Source organism: Phycodurus eques, chromosome 4 (genome assembly GCF_024500275.1).
Source record: "Phycodurus eques isolate BA_2022a chromosome 4, UOR_Pequ_1.1, whole genome shotgun sequence".
Taxonomy (NCBI): Eukaryota; Metazoa; Chordata; class Actinopteri; order Syngnathiformes; family Syngnathidae; genus Phycodurus; species Phycodurus eques.
The window spans coordinates 25502644-25523984 of NC_084528.1; the positions used below are offsets into that span (position 1 = coordinate 25502644).

The window sequence follows — 21341 nt, forward strand, 5'->3', positions numbered from 1 at the left end:
ACCAACAGAAAAAAATAAAATAAAAAATACAACCACTGAGAATATGCTACATTTTATCCAGATCTCTGCTGAATGAGCACCATGACCAGTTCACATGGCTAAATGGCGCGCCAGAAGCAGGCTAACATATGCTAACGAGCACAAATGGGATTATTAGGAGGCGGCGTGTCATCGCTCTGACTGATCCGCCGTGTCAAACTAGCCAAGCCAATTAAATTAGGGCCTGGATGACTCCCTGGCGCTAGTGGAGACGTATGAGCAGACGTTAAATATTGATGGAAACATACTGTAGATGCCACATTTGTCCGTGTGCGAAAGGTGAACATGTCTCCTGCAGCTCATCACAAAGACTAAATATGAGGAGCGGCCATTCGTCATCGGCGGAGACGCTAAACAGCGGGTCGCTAGGGAGGGAGCGAAGAACCACGTGTGATGATCCACTGGGTTAATTACACTCAAAATTACACACTGCTCTTACCTATTTTCCCCGCAGACAACACACAGTGGAAAATGTAGCCCATTATCACCTGCCGTTCATGTCAATGCCCTGGAGTCAAAGATACTTTTTTGTTATTTATACAGTGGACCTTTGTGAATTCGCCTCCAGGCATTCACAGATTTGTTTTTTGTAGGAAACAGTCCCATTTTTATTTGCAGAAACCCCCGCTGATTTGCGGTATTGATTGCGGTTTTTTTTGGGTTTTTTTTTACTTGGTTTTGAATAGATTTAGTTTGGTTCATGTTTTGTCAAGTTTTCTTGTGTGACATGTTCTTATCTTATCATTTCGTTTTCATCTGCACCTGTTCTCGTCAGCCATCTAAGCCACATTTACTCTTTTCCCATCTTGAAGGAGTCGGACGTGTTCTACCGGGATACAGGAGCCAATCATATTGCAGTGACACGTGTCCTGCAGCCTGTCATATTGGACCGGGGCGTGTCCTGCCTTGAACATGAGTGGGATTCCTAATAATGCGTGCAAAACCCTCCTTTGCCATCCCAAGAACATACACATGCGCCCATGACAGTCACATTGTACCAACTACTGGAATTTCTGGGGTTAATTCGTCGATTTTATATTGTTGAAAATGTCAAAGGGTTGTGTTCAAGGGGCCACTTTCTCCAAGTCTAAACAATTGATTAAAATTGTAAATTGGACTTTTGGGGAATTTTGGGAGGGGGTTCATTAATGGATGTGAATTTCTGGAACATTTCAAAATACCATTTTCTCCAGCTTTTGACACATTTCATTATCATTTGCTTTTTCTTTTCACTGAACAAGAATAAACATATGTTAAAATTTGATTTGGGGGAATTTTATTTCTAAATGTACGTATGGATGTTATGTTTGTATGTATGTATGTATGCATGTATGTAAGTATGTAACATGCCTTTTTAACATTGCGTAGTGTTAAAGCATACCTTCAACAAAGTGATCAGTACAAACATAGATGTTTGGGTTATTTGCCGGGGAGAGATCAGCTGTGCTGATTTGTTAAAGCTACAATCTTGACTGACTTTCTGTCATCTCGCCCTGGTTGAAAATTGCTGCCGATAAACGGTTAAATGACACTTTGTCCCTCGCACTTGTATTGTTGCATTCTATTGCAATCAAACACCGCAGAGTAATTCACCATTTCTTGACATTGAGTATTAATCAAATGTCTCTATTCTCACACGCACAAAGCAGCGGGCGTGTCCAGAGGTGTGCGATGTCACAGGAAAATGATCTATTAAAAGCAAACTTCATGTATGTTACTTACCTACTGTTAAATTTCTCCGGGTGCTTCTCCCTCATCACGTGGAAACGATGTGCGATGGAGGCGTCCTGCAAAGTGGAATTTAGATGCTTCATTAAAAACACTTTATTGATACAAACACATTTTTGAAATGATATAACGCGATGTTAGCGGTGTATTAGGATTCGATTTTCGAGGGACTACTGTACAATACATTTGGCTTTGATCTTTTACATTTAAATTCAAACATTATAACTGGGCGTTCGCTATAAATCAAATAAAACAACTTGTGAAGAAGTGCAGTGAATCTTTATCTTATTGTAGCAATTGTGATTGTGAAGCTCCTCATTATGATGTTTAAGGCGACTTCTTGCTCATTAACAGACCGCCAAGCTTGGCGTGAAGAGAGGTGGAGCGCTATTAAGGAGGCTCTGGTGTCTTAGCAACTAATTAACCAAGCACACATCGCCGCTGATCACAGCTCCGGGATGCTACTGACGCCGTGGAAACAGTCCTCACTTCCCTTCCGCCAACTCTTCTCCTCTGTCACTCTTGACCTCCCTCTCCCCCTCTTTCGCGGCCTCCCGGGCAGAAGACTGGTGGTGAAAAAAGTGTGAACGCTACCAAAAGAAGCGTTTATTTTCTTTTTTTACGTACCATATGTTACAGAAGCATGGTTGACACGGACGCCTCACTAGCATATTAACACCTTGCCGTCTGCTTGGAGCATTTAAACATCCAAACTTTGAGGGGGGGGAAAGTTCACCCATTAGTTTACTAGCCTAGTTTTTGACCAAAAACAATGAATATTCTGCTTGGGTGTCACACAAGATAGACACACCAAACGAGACAGTATTGGTTAAGGAAGCAAAATTTAAACGTTTCTCGACATACAATTTTATAAGTTTGTACAGTTACTCGGAACAGAGTGTACGAGAATAACATTGGATAACGAACTGTGTCGTCACTTCCGGGCAGAAACTTCGTGTGTCCAAATATGGTCAATTAAATATTTTTTCACAAATCATTACTATCGGTCTATCCCCTCATCGCCTGTTATTGTTACACATTATTCACCAGTTTAAAGTGTTGAAAACAGCTTGAGAACAAGTCAGCTCTCTTGAACGCTCAACTGTCTGAGAAGTGTTGTCAAACTCCGCCTCTTCCCTCCCTCCCTCGCTGTACCGCATTGTATGGCCTCAAGACTGAAAGTCTGGATGCTTTGTTGTTTTGTTTTTAGACAATAATGCCTGAAAATAATTAGGTTAGATACATATGCGTAAGCCTGTTTCTTTAAAAATAGATCACTGTTCAGAATGAATGGGTCAGCCATGAAGGTAAGTTTGTGTACAGATTCATTTCCCCCTATCCATCCATTTTCAACAGCGCTTATCCTGTCGCGGGGCGCTAGAGCCTATCCCAGCTGATCTCGGGCGAAAGGTGGACTACACCCTGAACTGGTCGCCAGTCGGTCGCAGGGCACATCTATATAGACATAGACAACCATTCGCACTCACATTCAAACCGTCAATGAGTGGGAACTCAACCCACACTGCCCGCACCAAAGTCAGCCAAGTGTACCACTACACCATCAGTAACCCCATTTCAACCTATTCAACTGCTTAGTCAACTCATCGTTTATTCATTTATTTATTTTGTAGTATTGCCTCACACATGACCTTTGAGAATGTTTGGGAAGACGATGTAACCACAGTTGTTTGCTTTGTTGAAGCATTAGAGGCTTTTTGTCTCGTCGTGAGTGCGGACTTTGAGGTGAATGGCTGGCGACGTGTCCAGCATAGTAAATTATCACTTTTTTAGCATATTAAATTAGCGATTGAACATGATTTTCGGGTTGTGTTGTTGGTGGTGTACAAGGGTGTATGACAGCAATATAAGGTATTATATCAACTTGAACAATGCAATGTTCAGTAACTCAAGCAAGATGGTGCTGTTTTTGTTTTCCTGAGAAGCAGTCATTTTGGAGATATGCAAATGAAAAACAATATGCAGCTTTAGTGTCATAACTTAGCAGGAAAGACCATTTGTGTAACTTATTTCAATAAAGCTTGTTTAGTTTTCAAACTGTATTTTTTGTGCTTATTGGATGTTTCATGTGAATAATGGAAGATGGAGTAGAGCTGGTGTAGCAAAGCTTCAAGTAATCAAGTGAGGACGTTGACGTTTCCTTTAATTCACACTTCTAAGTCTCGGTCACAAAATGCTGGCAAGGCCTTTGAAAAAAAGAGCCTGAACTCAGCAAAGTCGTCTGGTTCGGGAAACAATTTTAAGGAATACGAGAGGAAAATGAGTTACCGCAAACTTTTTTTGGGCTTGTTCCTCTCAAGCCCCCCCAATCCATCCCTCCCACCCTCGCCTCCTCCTCTTCCCTTCCAACAATGTGTTTTGATCCACCCCCTTTTTGAGTGGCACTATTGAAACACAAGGAGGACCCCCTGCTAGCGCACAAACTTAGCAAAGGCCAAAAGAGGAAGACAAAAAAAAATCAATGGCTCCTCTTTTTCGTCTTCTTGATGTCTCCTCAAGAAGACCAAAAGAAGTGTTTTGGCTGATCCCCTGCAGACTCAGCAGACGGAGAGGTGAGATGATGGATGTATCTGAGGGAACTTGATTCTCTTACAAAACAGGACAAGAACGGCGAGCCGGGAGGGAGTTTGTTAGCTGGTTAGTTGTCTCCCCTTTGGGTTGAGACGTCGACAAGCAACACAAAAACCTTCACCGGGGCGACTTAAGGAGGTCAAGAAGCTCGGCCGCATCCACGTGGATGAGGGCAGCCTTTGCGGGGTAAACATTTTGGGCATTTCCACCGCAGGAACCTTTCAGCAGAACTAGGAAATTAAATTAAATGAAATTGTTTGGACCATTTTGGACCAAATTTCATTCCAGGGTTATTTATTGGGGCAGTACAGTGGATGTGTGGTGTGTCAACTTTAGAAGATATTTATTTACACTTAAGAGATAAATACAGTATACCACTATGGTCCCAAAAGACTTTAATGTAATTTTCAACTCCTCTTACAACATTACCCTTCATAATAAATACCTTAGATGATTTCATTTGGAAAAAAATGTACCAGGAGTGTGCATGTACTGTACATGTACATATGGTGAAGACCATCTGTAACTTCCACTAATAACCCAGGCTAAACTTAGCTCCTCCCCATATATGTTAGTCTGTCAGTCGAGATGTATAACTTCAACAAATATCCTTGACACCAGTTACTACTTTCCTATCACCCAGGGAGGACATATTTGATTGTATGAGTCCTCGTGTGTCGTGTTTTTTAATTTTAAATTTTTTTTTTCAAATTAATTTTACCCATTGAAATACATTTGAAATGCCATTAACCCATTAAGCCAACAACAACAAAAAAAGATTTCTGTTATCTGTTTTTAATAAAAGAAAAGTAGCCTTGTGTTGAATAAAACAAAATAGAGCAAAATAAAAATAGAATACAAGGAAATATACTGGTTTTATAAAATGTTATTTACTGTACATTAGGATAAACAGAGTCACAATGACTGCTGTGTTGTATGTGTGGCTTTAAGGGGCGTGGCCTAGTGCGTGACATCAGGAACATGGCTGGTTAGTCTTTTTTTGTGAGCGCCTGGACATGAGTTTTGCCTTACAGTAGCTCTTTTCGATTGTTCTCATTATGTATTTGTGTGTTTAACTCTTTGTCCGGTTCAATAAATGGCTAAAAGTGCATCGGCGACTGTAGCTCCCCTTGCCCACATGCTGAGGCATTATAGTACCTTAATTGCTCCATTATTTCCCATACTTTACTTGAGCAGCAGTGTATCTGAAGCTCACTGAAGCTCACTTGGCATGCAACACAAAGCAAAAAAATCTTGCCAAGGGATCGCTGTACCCTGAACAACAAGATCATGACCCTTCACCTGCCCTCTCCCACTCTGCGCCGCCCTCAAATAATTACCAATGTAAAAATGTGGCAGGCGAATTAATGCAGGACATGTGTAATGTCCTCTCCTCATAGCTCAAAGTTTAGTCCAATTAGGAGCGGGGCCCTAGCGCTTTCATGTGCCTTTCATGTTGGAGAGTAATGTCCGCCGACAGGAACGCGGCGCGGTCATTAGGCCGACTGACTGCATTATGCTAGCGAAGAACACGCCCTGATTAGTTCTGTCTCTCAGCCCTGATTGAGATCATTTCACGTCGTGTCGAATTTAGAAAATAATGGTTAAGTCTTTTTTTAAATGTACGTATTTCCAGTCTGTAGAAAAAATGTCTAGGTCCTTCTTGTACATGTAAAAAAAAAAACGGATCCTTTTTGTGTTTATGTGAAAAACTGCTAAGTCCTTATACTTTGTTCACAAAATTGACTAGGTCCTTTTAGTGTGTATAAAAAAATGTCTAGGTCCTTTTAAATGTGTATGAAAAAAATCTAGGCGATTTTTACATATTAAAAAAATGTCTTCTCGTAAACATACAGTATTCTGTACTTCGGCTACTAAGGTACACTGTATCAAACAAAAATGTCCTTCAACTTCTCAGAGTGCAACTTTTCTATAAAGTGATGAAGCTATGTGGTTAGCCCTGGCGACTGCTGATCTTTTGATTTGGGCTGTGTCATTATAGAAACAATCTACTCTTCATCAGCATAATCTCTGAGGTAATTATTAGCTTGACTTGTCATGTAATCTTTACTGTAGCCTGCCACAGCCCCCGCCCCCCCTCCACAAAACTTATGTAAAATGTGTCAGAAAATATGATATGGTGTCAAATCTATAGAGAGCTCAAAGGCTTGTTAATCCCCGACAACAACTTCATTTGCCATCATCACGGCTGCTGGCTAATCCTGCACAATTTATAATGACTACAGGAGCTAAAGCTTGTACAGGCGCAAATAATGAGCATTAATTTTAGCATTATAAGCATTACACAGATAGATGGTCATTGGTTCGAATCTGGGAACTATCGAGGTAATATAGTGTACATGTCTGGACAAAATCTCCAGGATGAGTTTGTTTTTCAAGCAGTCCTGGATATGGTCAAAACGAACCAAATTGAAAGACTTCCTGTTTGTTTTTTGTGGGTCTACTCATGATAGAAATGCGTGATGGTTGCATCTTATGTTTTATGGTGCGCAAACTTTGCCAAAATGCTTCACCCACTCGCATTGACGACAACTCAAATGTTTCACAATTTAGTATTCGCCATCTATCTAGTATGTGTGGTTCAAATTTGGCAGTAATTGGACAAAAGATATTGGAGGAGTATTGCTCAAAATGCCCCTAAAATGGCCACTTCAAACCAAAATGGTTGACTTTCTGAGTCTTTTTGGCCAAAGCTACTTAAGACTTTTTTTGTGCATCTACTCATGCCCTGACATTGTACATCACGTACATTCGCACTACATTGCCACCTGCAAATGTCAATGACCATATTTCCCTCATGACATTAATCCGTAATGACTAACATCGGTGTCATTATGTGCATGTTTTTTTATGTTTTGGAGAAGAACCATGCGGTGCTAACATTTTTTATCACCAGTGGCAGGCAGTACATTTGGCACCTGGGCTTCCATTAGAGATTTACCTGACTTAATCTGCCTCTTAATACCACCCCTATCACATCACAATTATAGAAGCCATCGTTACTGTACAAAAATGCAGTATGACAACACACAACTGTGTCACATATATCATTTGGAGCAGTTCAAAATCAATCTTAAGCTGAAAACATGACAAAATATTTTTTTTATTTAATTAAATTCCATCACACTCACTAGAGATGCTGATTATTAAATGTCCTAATGTGTGCAGATTGCAAGAGATGCAGTTTCGCTCTGACCAACCAATCAGGACAGAAAAATGCTGTCGTCATCGAGAGCCATGAATGAATTTGAAATGTGATTGGTGAAAGAAACCGTCTCATTGGTAATAAAGTTTAAAGGTTCCGTATTTTGGCTATTTAGACGTCCATAGAGTGACTCACTAACAAGGACTTAGTATAAAAGTGTCAATTTCATTTAAAAAAACACCTTGGTTTTGTCAACCAAGTGTCCAGAAATGGCCCCTCTGACAGCTACTTCTGTTTGACCCAGTTTTGTATCCGCTTTGTCCATATTTGGATAATACCGCCCCCTTTCCTCTGATTGGTTGCTTCTGTGTAGAAGACCCACTTGTGAGAGCACACGTGTTTGTTACGTTGACAGCGCTGTCTCGGGAGCGGAGAGGTAGGCGGAGATCTTCGCTAGTGACGTAGATAAGCCCGAGAAATTCAAATGACCTGATTTCAGGCCTCTCGGCAGAAAACCGTCTGGAACTCAGGAATGCATGGACGATTTTAATTCATATTTCATATTTACTGAGGCACCATACAGAAAACATCCCAAATTACTAGGACTAGCAAAATACGGGACCTTTAAATTGCATTGGCCAACACACTGATTGCAAAGTCCTTGGACAGATTACATTAACAAGGCAACACGTAAAGGCTGAAATCTGATTGGATAAAAAAGACCTAACATCCAGTGCAGCCAAGAAAAACGTGACCAAATTAGGAGAATAGACTGTTGGGAACAAATTCATTTAGTTGTACTTTAACTTAAGTCTGTTTTTCCCTTTTACGAGCCGTTCAGCTAGCTTCAGTTACGCTGCTGCTCAAGTGAAGTAAAAAAAAAAAAAAAAAAAAAAAAAAAGGAAAGCCACACTACTCAATGATGCACTTTTACCCATTTATTGAATGGGACAATCAGTTAAACACACAAAATGCAAAATGTAAACACTCACAAAGCACTTGGAGGAGCTAATAGCGTTGAGGAAACCACGTGGAAGACGGCCAATGTGACTGACTCCAGATTTCTTACGGCACTCATTAGGTCATGCCCGGTAAAGGCACACATTAACATACAAATGCACAGTGAACCCCGCATACTCAAGTTTGGCACCTGTGTTTTTTTTTAATAAAAAACAAATACAAATTCTTTTTATTTTCATTTTACTTTTTGCCTTTTCCTTTTTTGGTGTGGGGGAAACAACCTTGAAAATGCTTAATGGAAGTTTATCTTTGCGGCACGGTGGCCGACTGGTTAGAGCGTCAGCCTCACAGTTCTGAGGACCAGGGTTCAATCCCCGGCCCCGCCTGTGTGGAGTTTGCATGTTCTCCCCGTGCCTGCGTGGGTTTTCTCCGGGCACTCCGGTTTCCTCCCACATCCCAAAAACATGCATTAATTGGAGACTCTAAATTGCCCGTAGGTGTGACTGTGAGTGTGAATGGTTGTTTGTTTATATGTACCCTGCGATTGGCTGGCAACCAGTTCAGGGTGTGCCCCGCCTCCTGCCTGATGACAGCTGGTAGAGGCTCCAACACGCCCGTGACCCTAGTGAGGAGAAGCGGCTCAGAAAATGGATGGATGGATGGATAGTTTATCTTCACCAATTCAGAGGATTTGTTAGGTTTAAAAAAAAATCATTTATTCTTTTCAATGCTGTTATGTTATCGTCAGTTTGCCTCAAATATCTGTGAATTTTCATAATTCGCAGTCTGGTGCGGTCCCTATCCCCCACGAATATCAGGGTCCAATGTACTACAGTGTGTGATTTTCATCTTAATAATTATCTTCTTTATGTTGTATTCTGTTTTCATGTCACGCAGTGCTATTTTTCTTTATTAAAAAAATGGTGACAGTTGGTTGGGTGACTGCAACGGATTAATGGCGTTTGAATTCATTTCAACGGGTGATATACAAGGAAACTGAATGGTGAGCTTCATCATGGAGCTAATTAAACTTGTAAGTGAAGGTACCACTGTATTATCTGATGACTGTTTATCACCAATAAACAAGATAGCGGTTTGAGGTTCCCACTCACCACTCCGATGGAGAAGTAGTTGTTTACGATGCTGTACGGCACCGGGTCGCCCCGCTCGTCCTTGTCGGTGGCCGTGACGTCGATCTTCCAGCGGTCCAGCATCACCTCGCTGCTGTTCTCAATGTCGCGCAGGATCTTGAGCAGGCTCTCGCCCTCATAGCCTCCCAAAGAGAAAAAGACAAGTCGGAGCGTTTAACGTTTGGCCTAAATTTGACCAAGAAATAATCCCTGAAAATTGAACATTAGAACTCGTCAAGGAGTTAAAAACAATGGGTGTGTTGGGAATGATTCACTCATTTCATACTCCCTAATTACTATATACGATTTTTTTTTTCACAAGGGACTTAGATAGTGCACTAAAAAGTCGACTGAAAAGCCGTACTGTGTATAGTGTTAAGGGAGTAGGGAATGATAAATGATTCCGAACGCGTCTTCGGGTCATTATCATTTTCCTACTTCCTAATCACTATAAAGGGGACTTGTATACAGTGGACCATATAGTTGACTCATCAGACATACAGTATAGAGATGGGGTGAGTCTGCAGTAATATTAGTCGTTCTTTACAGGGGATGAAGAATATATGCATATGAGTAGGTGTGTTACTCACATACAGTATGTTGCTCCACTGTTTATAAGGGTTATAAAACCGCCACAGAGATGCTATTTGTCAGCCCGTCTATGGCGTTTCCCATTATGTGTTAGCATTAAGCTAGCAGAGGCTATGTGGTTGTTGTGATTGTAATTGTCTTTGTTTTATGTTTTGACGTAAACTTCAACGTGGGAGTGTCAACAAAAATCTTAGTTTGAAGAATTGATTAATCGCTGTCAAACTGTTGCATTTTGTGAAATGAGTTGAATCCACTGCCACCATGCAGCGCTCCTACCTCAAGTTTTTGCTTGCAAGTCAAAGCAAAAAATCGGCCTGTGTTCTCAAAGAGATCGGAAGTCAGGTTACTCCTATTTCAAGACACCACTGTTCCTTAAAATACTGTAAATAAAAAGAATAGGATTGGTTTAACCAATCATAATTTTACGGGCTTGCAGAGGGGTTGAATTGTATGGCTGCTAGAAGGCCACAGCGATGTTTTGATCTTACCATGCATACTCACCAATTGCCGCCGTCACGTGTTTGATTTTCTATTTTATTTTTTAAATCAGTACGGTTCTTGCTTTTAACTGGAAAGAATCTGTAACAGATTGGTTTAAGCTATTGACTATAGAGATGACTAGATGAATACATTTAGAAATGTCACAAGGAAGTAATTTGATATTTCCAATCGACATGAGACACTTTAAAATGAATAAGGTTCTTGCACATTGAGTCAGTCAAAACCCTGAGTGGTTTTGCCGCTTTGTTTATTTTCCAGTACCTCCTCCCCAGCGCAGACATCTGGCCAGATCATTTCCTGTGCCGAGAGGAAATACGCACACAGGTGGGTTCCGGTCCAGGTTTGCCTTGTCTAGAAAACAGAGAAAAAAGTTACCATGCTGGTGACCAATCAGAGCAAAGTGAGAGAAATGAGAAAAAAAAATCCATTTTGAGTACTCCTCTGGTGCTAGTTAACGCAAACAACATTGTGGTCTATTTCCAGAGGCACGTTTTATCCAACAGCCGTTCCCTCTTATTACCTCACTCTTGTTTTGATTGATAAAAAATTGAGGCAATTTTTTTTTTTTCGCTGGCCAAACTAGTCAAGACGTAGTTTTGGCCAAATAAAGACGAGCGGGCGATTCTTTCGTCTTCTTTCTATGTTTTCTTTCCAGTGGTTCAAATGATGACTAATATGTTGTTTCAATCATCCCATTTAACCAACCCTGAAAACACACGCTCGCACGTAATGAAAGTGTTTACATACTGTATACGCCATCAAGTGTGTTTCTTCCTCTAGTCAATAACGATGATGTGAGCGTTGATAAAGAAAAACACATTTTCCTCCCCCAAAAAAAGAAATGGAGTGTTTTAAGCTTGTATATGTTGTCAGAAGGGTGTCGTAATTCGGTGGGAGCGGTGAACGAGTTCTTTACCAATAAAGTCCAGGATCCAGCCCAGCGTGCCGTCCCCGCCGCACGCCAGCACCCGGAAATCAGGCACGTCTCGGAAGAAATTCAACCTGAAAAGGACGAGCAGAGCTTGCACTGTGCCAAAGTGTGATGTGTTGTTTTACACAGTAATAGAATAGATTGAATGACCTTCGCTTCACCAAGGTCATACAGTGAACTCCCGCTGTATCGTGGTTCATCATTTGCATCCTGGCTGCAATGTGGATTATTTGTAAAACAATTGCTCATTTTCAAACAGTTGTTTGTTATGGGTTTTTACGGTATACATTTTTCATTTTCTTTTTTCAAATGATTCAGGGCGGCACGGTGGACGACTGGTTCGAGCGTCAGCCTCACAGTTCTGTTTGCATGTTCTACCCGTGCCTGCGTGGGCTTTCTCCGGGCGCTCCGGTTTCCTCCCACATCCCAAAAACATGCATGAATTGGAGACTCTAAATTGCCCGTAGGTGTGAATGTGAGTGCAAATGGTTGTTTGTTTGTATGTGCCCTGCGATTGGCTGACGACCAGTTCAGGGTGTACCCCGCCTCTTGCCCGATGATAGCTGGGATAGGCTCCAGCACGCCCGCGACCCTAGTGAGGAGAAGCGGCTCAGAAAATGGATGGATGGATGGATCAAATGATTCAGTGTTTACAGCAAACGTTTTACAAACAAAAAAACAAAATTATGGTCTCTCTATAGCGCAGATTTTCACCTATTGCAGGTGAGTGTGGAATGTTTCCATCGCAATAAAGTAAATGGGTGTTCTTTGTGAAAGGCACAGGCAGAAAAAAATACCTTTCGTTACAGCTCTGATGCGCCAATTTCGCAGTTCCTATGGGTCTCTTCAGTAAGCCAAATCTCCTAACCATTATAGCCCCTTTCCTTAGCCTTTGTGGAAAACGTCATTATTGTATTCCACTTTTCCTAACACACATCATCGTGCAATGCTGATTATTGCTGACCTAAGTCTCTGGCGTAAAACTATGGTAAACTTCGTTTGTGGCGTGTTCCTTTAAATCAGAGGCTCTTAACCTTGTGAGGGGTACTGAACCCCACACATTTCATATATGCTTTCACCGAACCCTTTGTTATTGGAAAATACGTTGTTTTTTTTCTAGTTCACCGGTAGATATTATATCAGTGCACAAAATGATCAATGCATCAGTTACAGGCAAAATCACAGTGTTCAAAGAACAACCCCGCCACACACAAAAACATTAATTTCACTCGAAAATCAATCAAAAATCATGGATAATTACAGCAAATCAATGTAACTTTTGCTGTTGCTTTACAGAGATAAGTTCAGGAATGTTTGGCTTCACATTGGCAAGTGCGACTATCATATCATTTTCGCAACAAAGTCAGCTCTTTTTCTTCGTTTTTTATGACTACCATTCACGAAAAGGAGTGCTTGAAAAGCTATGTTGTAACAAACAGCATGAATATCTCAAAGTCTTTCTACGATTTGCTGATGCCAAACGGCTACGAGCGTTGTTGTTCTGAAGTGTTGTCACAAATCATACGAGTGAGTGAACGGAATGGGCACATTGTTTGTCTTGACCTCTGTCTCTCTATGAGACTGACTCGCCGGCCGATCGAACCTAGATCGAACCTAAGAACCACTGCATAAATATTGCTGCCATAAAGGATTATGGTTAACACATATCTCCTTTCATTTCATAAAGAGTGGTCAGGAGTAACCTGTGCTAAAGGTTGCCTAAAGGTTGCATGGAGGCACCTTTCCTAAGCATTTTTCGAATTCAAACAACCTTTCCTCAAAGTACAGCAGGTCCCCTCACTCAAATAGGAAAGGAAAGGAAAGGAAAGGAAAGCTCCAAAGCAAAAACTAGAATCTGAAGAGGTCCACCATGTGAAAAAATGCTAATGTTAAAATGACTTCTGTGTACTTCAGGTGTATATTTTTTTGTATTAAGTTACAGCAACGGCACGTAATTATTAATAACGTACATCAATTGCATGGTATTGATGGACTTTTTTGTGCAGTTTTAAGCAAAGTTAGAGTCAGTGATACAGATTATTTGGCCATACATCAGAACCAATGAATGAGTCCTCACCACGCCACTGCACCCCTTCTAATAATAATAATAAAATTGCCGATCACTCATCTGCTGCCTGGTGCAGACCTAATCAGATCAGGACGGCCAATGTTCAGTCGGACGTCTTCCGTTCCGTCACAATAACAAAGCCCTAACTGAATGAAGGCCCGAATGGCGGCTAAATGACTCGCTCAATTACACCCCGGCTGGGACGGGCAAACCACATTAAGGAGGCAAACAGACGGTCGCGCACATGAAAGGCAACTTTGGGCCCATTTAAAGAGCAAGAAGCAAACACTTCATTTGCGCTTATTGCGTTAGCCGGGGAGCTAATTGACAGCAGCAGGGTGTGCGCGCGGCCTGCAGTGTCCAATCCGCTAATGCGCCAGCGAAAATATTAACCAGGATGTGGCGGTGCGAGGCCACTGAGAAGTTTCTGAGCTTTTTGGGGTGATAACGCAAAGACGAAGGCGACGAGGCGGCAGCCCTTTTGCGTCTGGCGTGTGCCGCTCTGCTTTTATTCCTGATAAAGGCGCTGAGGCTCGGCTAATCGAAGCCAAACAACAATGCGGACACGACGGCGACGCCAGATGCCGAAGGCCAAGAGAGGGAACCCGACGTGTGGAAATCAAACATTCATGGCCTTAATCACAGACGGCCGCCGTCTGGAAACGTCATACCGGCCACACGTCTAGCTGCTCGTCTGTATGCACCATCACAAGTTGTATCGCAGACACGCGTAAGCACTGAAGGCCTCTGCTGCATGCAATGCTGGCTATTACGTATGGGCAATGCAAAATGTCACTGCATTTCTAAACAAAACATAATAAGCAGACAAGATTTGAACTGTGTCTTCCTTCAGTGCTATCCTGTCCTTGAAGAAGTTTAGAAGTAAAAATGAGCTGTGTTTGGCTCTAAGAAAATACTAATTTTGTAATTCTTAGTTCGGGTTGCATTCAAAGATGAACATATTTAGGATGTGCAGCATTGCAGAATACTGAAAATGATTCCCAGACTACTTTTTGAAGCCATCAATATTCCCGAGGATGTTTATTTCCTGGACAAAAGCACCTCGTTGGCGATGGCAATTAGCTTGTGAATGGCAAAAAGTCTCTGGGCTGTGGTTATTGTCTCCCATAAACAATCAGTTGTTAATCAAAAGTGTAAACAGGGTTGACATATTTGTGGTACAGCCTGGAAATTCTAATTAGGGCATTTTATTCAATGAATTTAATTTAGTCAAACAAAATCAAGAAAGAAATGAGGTTTTAAGAAGAATAAAAATAAATAACAAAACTAATAATTTAGGAAGAGGTCTATAAAATATTTTTTGAATTTATTTAGAAAATGATCTCATCGATTCAGGTAAACATTTAGTTTGAATTGTTAAACAACAATACTAATACAAAATATACATGTGAGGTGCAGTTACTATTTTTGTCAACTTAGAGTCGCCATTCTCACGTTCTATACTCTGTAATATGTGTGACTTTGAATGTGTGTACTTTCTTGAGGGGGGACTGTGGCTCAATATTTACCCCGGCATGGGTCCATTCTTTGCCAGGTTGTACACTTGTCTCGGGTTTAGGAGGTACTGGAACTTCCTGTAGATCCTGCAGATGTGTCACATGACCAAAGCAGAAGTGTCACATGACCAAATAAGGCATCAACATCACACAGCCATGATTCGTCATCATCACACTAGGCCCGAAGGCAAATCGCTCCCGTAAGCGTGACGCGGCGAGACGGACTGGCCGGCGGCGGGGCGGGACATACCCTGAGACCTCTTTGAGGAGAGGCCATTAGAAAAGACTAATTCATTTTAATTCCAATTTCATTATGTCAACTGGCTGAAGTCATATTTTGATCTCATAATTTAAACAAATGGGGGGGGGGGGGGGGGGGGGGGGGGGTCCGGCGTAATAAGGAGCGAGTGATGATGTTTCAGTAATAACCCAATTAGCCCGGAGTTACAGAGAGGGTCCGGGTGGCGAGGTGGGGGTTGCTAGCACAGATTGGGGTGGTGAAAGCGAGCCAAAAGAAGACATGCTTTAAGTATGTGTTAAAATTGCTTTGTTTCTTATTATTCTTAGGCCAAATAGCCTACCTTTTTGGTGACTTCACCACACGCAAAAACTCACTATATTTACAGTTATGTATGTTTATTGAAAATTTAGCCCATGAAGTTATTTTTAAATCAGCAACATGAAATTTGGTCGGCATGTCTTCATGAGTAAATCCAAAAGTATCAGGAAGCTACCTGATAAGCCACACGAAGTCTACAATTTTTGGTTTGAAAAAGCAATTTTAAGGTCATGTAGGCAAATTCTGGAAGGTGGTTAACTCATTCACTCTTGTGGACATTTATACTGGATTGGTCAACTGGAATCCAACCGTTTACTGCCACCGGCAAATATATTTGTTAAGTGAGTTTTTAAAGGGTAGGAATGAAAGAAGGACATTCAAGCTGAGTATGTACTGTATAAGTATGGTATGAATAATGTGTGTTGCATTAGGTTGTAAGAAATGTGTCGCGATCGTGAGAAAAGATGACGCAGTTCATGGTGAACACCTTGTAAAAAAAAGTCACTGCCATGCGGTGAGTCAGTGCCGCTTACAGTTCGTTATATATCTGTAAATTAATGATTATTGTGCCATCAAAAGCACTTGTCCAGTCTTCTTTTTTGTTGTTTTATAGTCTGAGGTTTCACAAAAGTAAACAATATTGGTGAAACTAGCCAATGTTCCACTACTGCTGATTACTAATGAACGGAAAATGCTAAAAACAAACTTTTTTTTTTCTGGTGAAAGAACAGTCTACTCTTTCTTTCTTTTCTTTTTTTATGTGCTTATATTGTCACAAAACACAACATTATGGAAGTCTGGAAGGATCACTCAGAATGCTCTAAAATGGTTGGCAATATGGGGAACTCTGCCATGAAAACAGCTAGCAGATGGATAAATTAAAATAATTCAAGGACACACCGTAGAGATTTTGCCCGATTGCTACCAAATTTGATCCTGATCTAGTAGAAAGATAGACGAGACAAAATCACAAAATATTTGAGTTGTCGTAGTTGCGCGTGGGCGGAGCATGGAGGCAAAGTTTGATGACTCGCAGTAAAACACAAAATTCTAATAAGTTAGCACTGCAAGGTCTTAGCTAGTTTCACTTAACATTAAATTTGGTGGGTATGAGTAGACCCACAAAAAAACGCTTTACGAGACAGGAAGTCAGCCATCTTGGTTTAAAGCTGCCATTTTAGGGCAAATTTGAATATGTCCATGTGTCCTTCAAACAACACATTAATGCCAAATATGAACAGGTATAGTAGACAGAGGGATGATGCTGAATTGGGAGAAATGAAATTGTTTCTTTATTGTGTGTATGTGTTGAACACAGCAGTTAAGTTGAATCAATCTTTTATCTTTAAAACTAAAAAAATGTAATGCCCCAATCCATCAGAGATGAAGCACTAACAAATGAGACTATTTTGGGCATAATTTAGAGCAAATTAACTCAGATTGGCCAACCGAATCCTTTGAAAACCCCAAAAGCAGCACAAACGAACATTTTAACAGCACAAATAAAGCTCAAATATCTGAGGTATTTCCAGGCCAGAGGCATAGGTGGTGAAGTTTTATGTTGTTGTTGTAGAGACAAACTGTGTACTCACCTCTCTCCCTGTTTGCCACCGCTCTTCGGATTGACAAACACCAGCAGCGGATGAGTGCCCTCTATTGTCGTGATCTGACCGGGAGATGTCAAAACAAAGCGTCAGTGTTTGGAGACTGCAGGACGCTTCCCGGGAATTCGCTTTCAAGATGCAGCCCCTCAAATAGTGTGAGCGCGCACGTGCAGTGAGGCTGCATCGCACCCGCACAAGGCCTTGGTACAGTAAATGTGCACAATAGTAATTTCAAACAGATATGCATACAGTAACTAGGAATTGTCATGACCTAAAACATGAATGCTGAACCTTTGCTGTTAGCTGAACAAAACAAATAATAAAAGAAGCAATATTTGAATTCCATGATTCCACTTTAAGGATCAATCTGATATTGATTTGATTTGATTTTATTCATAATTTCATGTTTGAAAATCTTAACAACAACTGTTTGTAAATCGAATGTAAATATTGCTGAAATAAGATTTGAGGATAGCAGTAACTTAAACATACCTAAAAGTGAGTTATTCTCTTTCAAGTATTTAGACTATACAGTCCTATACTTTTTTATTACAAACACAAAAATGGTGTTTTTGTGCAGCTGCAATGTATCAATGGCATTTCAATTCATTGCAATGGGGAAAATGATTTCATATATAATGTCCCAAGGGACAGAGCTCCTCCGTGAACAGCAAATTGTGACTTACCTATAGATGCCACAAGATGGCAGCAACACACTACACGAAGTGCCCCAACGCACCTCAACATAGTTCCTAGGCACCAAGAGGCCACAAGATGGCGCCAAAGCAGTACTTATATTATACTGTAGAGGGCTTTGGAATCAGCGAGTAGCAAATCGCTGGGGAAAAGCTAGACTGTACGAATAAAGTGAGATTTGAGCTTGGTCACGGACCGAATTAAACTTTTAAGTCAAGGTGCTACTCGGTTTTTAAGGGTAATATTGTAAAATGAGTGTGAAATTATATTCAAGTGTTTTGGGATCTTAGTTTGGCAATATTTAGGGTTTCAACTATTAATGTGGGTAATTCTATATTTTGTGTTGTGTTTATTTGGTAGGTGTTTACAATTTGCAAATTTTTGCATTGGGTCTTGGTCCCTGACCACCGCGAATAGCGAGAGATGACTGTACCCTCAAAACACGTTAGTCAGCGTGTGTTAATTGGCAGCCGCTTGGTCTGCTGTGACGTGGGGGAATCGCTTCCCATTCTCAGAGAGCGCCGCGGGCCGAAGCGCGCAAAGCGCCAACCTAAACAAGCTCTAATCCGCCGGGCCTTGTTTGAACGGGGCCCTTGCCGCCGTCAGACTCCCTTCCCATCCCAACCACCCCCCGCTCCCGCCTCCCTTCTTGACACAGATGAAGCGCTTAACTTTCCCTTGTCTGCTAACCCAGCAGGCCGAGAGGGGAATTAACGAGCTCCCCGTCTAGCCCCGAAGTGATCCATTACTTCCTGTAATTATAAATAATAATCTTGATTATTACGCTGGTTAGCCGGCGAGAGGCAGAGACGGATGTGGCGCGGGATGCGATTCATCATCGCCGTTGCTAGACGAGCAGTCGCCACGGACGCCGTAATGGCTGACGGATATCACAGGAGAGGATCATGGACAGGGCAGCCGGGAAAAGAAAGCCGCTCGCAGCTGCTGCTGTGGACCGCAACAGCCAACAAATCAACAAAGCGTGGCTGGAGCACATTTCGTGTTTCAGGCCATAGCTGACGTACTAACATATTAGTAGCAAGAGCGCTTTTGTTGCATGTGTTTTTTAAACACAACATCATCTTAATAATAGCATGAGATGGTCATAAGGCAACACCATTGGGACAAATTAAGAGGATTTATATTTCACTTTTCCCTGACTTCAAAATGAGTTACCTGTCAATTTGTGAGTAAAACTGATAATAATAATGCAGGGCAGGCAATTATGTAATTATATGATGAGGAGATTAGACATTCATCTGGTTTCAGTTATAACGCCGCCCTATGAGGGCATCCGCCACTCTCACGACTGTTGAAATCGGCAACCACGTGAGGTATTAAATCCATTCCTGATATTAAATGTTAAATTAAATATTAAAACCTATGCAACACAAGCAGAAAACATATTTTTCTGGAAAAATAATTGTGCTAAATAATTCACACTGTTCAAATTTTTACTGTTGCACTTGTCCTTTACTTCCTAAAAAGAAGACAAACTATTGCTGTTATACTTTTGTAAAAAGAAAAGACTGTTGTTGAATATATTTTACAAAGCGTCATTTTTGCCCTACCTTTACAACACTATTGGCTCTCATGAGTGTAGCTAATGAAGTGGCACGTTGGCGTCAGAGGGGCTATGCATTTACAGTACATCACCTGCAGGCCTTGACCATCAACTGTGACCGAGTTGGCTCGCTGTACTTTTCCGCGACTCGACTGGCTGCACCTTGAGTCCTTCCTTAGCGTCGACTGCCTTTCCTGCAAAACCAACGCATCCAGAATTTGGTCCTACGTCCCTCAGCGCCCCCCCAAACAGCATCAACCAAACTTTTTGTAACATCTTTTTAGAAAAATAGCACTCCGCAGTACTGTACTTTATAAAAACATACAGTAATAACACCATTACGGTAAATTAAATATATGGCGTGTGCGCCGTGGCCACAAGGGGGCAGTATAATACAAACAGACATTCTACACGTAGATTTGATGATTGCAACCAAGCTGCAATAATATAATCGTCTTTTTTGCAGATGCTAAAGAATATATGCCTGTGAGTATTGTTGTATGCACTGTCTGGTTTGTGTTCAAATGCACATTTTTTTTTTTTTTAGGTTTATAATTACAGCGACATCGATGCTACCTTCGTTAGCACGTCTATGGCGCTATGCATTGTGTGTTGGCATTAAGCTAGCGAGCTTTCGAAAGACAAAGTTAGTTGTAATTTGATTAAATAAATAACATAAACTTCCTTTGGGAGTGGAAATAAATAAAATAAAGCTTGTAATAAAAATAAAGAGCTTGAAGTTAGCACACTTGACCTCTGTTTTGAAGAGCTTTTTTTTTTTTTTTTTTCTGCCAAACTGTTGCTTGTTGTTACCACCATCTAGCGCTCGAAACAAAAACGTTTGCTCGTAACTCTCAATCAATCAATCAATTTCCTTTATTTAACCAAGGAAAAAAAACTAAATGATGAGATTTTAAACCTCTTTTTCATTCATGACCTGGCCAAGACCGCAGCACAGAATCAAAATAGTTACACCAAATACACAAAAGAATACCTGATACCCGATAAGAAAAACGAATAAGCAGCAACTCGGGTCACTCGTAAGTCGAGGGGCCACTGTATTTTCATCAATTAGAACTTTTTTAAATGTTGGTTGGATTTTATTTCCTGACGAAAAGTATGGCGGCTCATAAAATCTCTCACTCGTAACCGTATAAATTGAATGAAGTTTAAAAAAGGGTTCATTTAGGTCGTCAAATTCTGCAGTTACTTGAACTACTATATAATATGTCATTATAATTATGTTTAAAATTATGTTCTGATATTGCAAATTGGTTTTATACAGTGCTTTTCGAGTTAGTCTGCGCTTTTTAGAGTGCAATGAGTACGGAAAATAAATGAATGCGTACATAAAAGAAAGTAGATATTATATTTAAATAATTAAAATTATTAAATACATTATATTGATTTCTACAATTGTCACCTTTCAAGGGACTGTACTTAATATAAAATAATAATATAATAATACATAATAAATTATAAAAACAAATCTAGAATATATTACTACACAGGAGATCAATTATATATTAGTGAGAAAATATATAATAGGTAGATGTGACATATTAGAGTCACCAGCTTCTTTGTCATACACACCTGCACATTTATCACATTTTGATTGATATTATTTTAACAATATGTATTGCGGTATGATGCAGTACTACTACAACAATGAATCAAAACATTATCTTTTTTTTTCCT

General features: G+C 40.7%; 1 protein-coding gene across 2 annotated transcripts in view; it reads right to left on the reverse strand.

Moving 5' to 3' along the window:
- Window positions 1–21341, reverse strand: part of dgkb (diacylglycerol kinase, beta) — a 61427-nt gene that overhangs the window by 21286 nt on the left and 18800 nt on the right. For both annotated transcript variants that reach the window (XR_009768497.1, XM_061675743.1), the window contains 7 exons: window positions 19736–19837; window positions 17372–17445; window positions 15233–15307; window positions 11621–11706; window positions 10966–11055; window positions 9595–9755; window positions 1762–1826 (listed from right to left, as the gene is read on the reverse strand). Coding sequence is in view for 1 of the 2 variants with exons in the window: in XM_061675743.1 (XP_061531727.1) it covers window positions 1762–1826; window positions 9595–9755; window positions 10966–11055; window positions 11621–11706; window positions 15233–15307; window positions 17372–17445; window positions 19736–19837 (653 nt within the window). In the remaining variant the exon portion in view is untranslated. The remainder of the gene's footprint in view (window positions 1–1761; window positions 1827–9594; window positions 9756–10965; window positions 11056–11620; window positions 11707–15232; window positions 15308–17371; window positions 17446–19735; window positions 19838–21341) is intronic.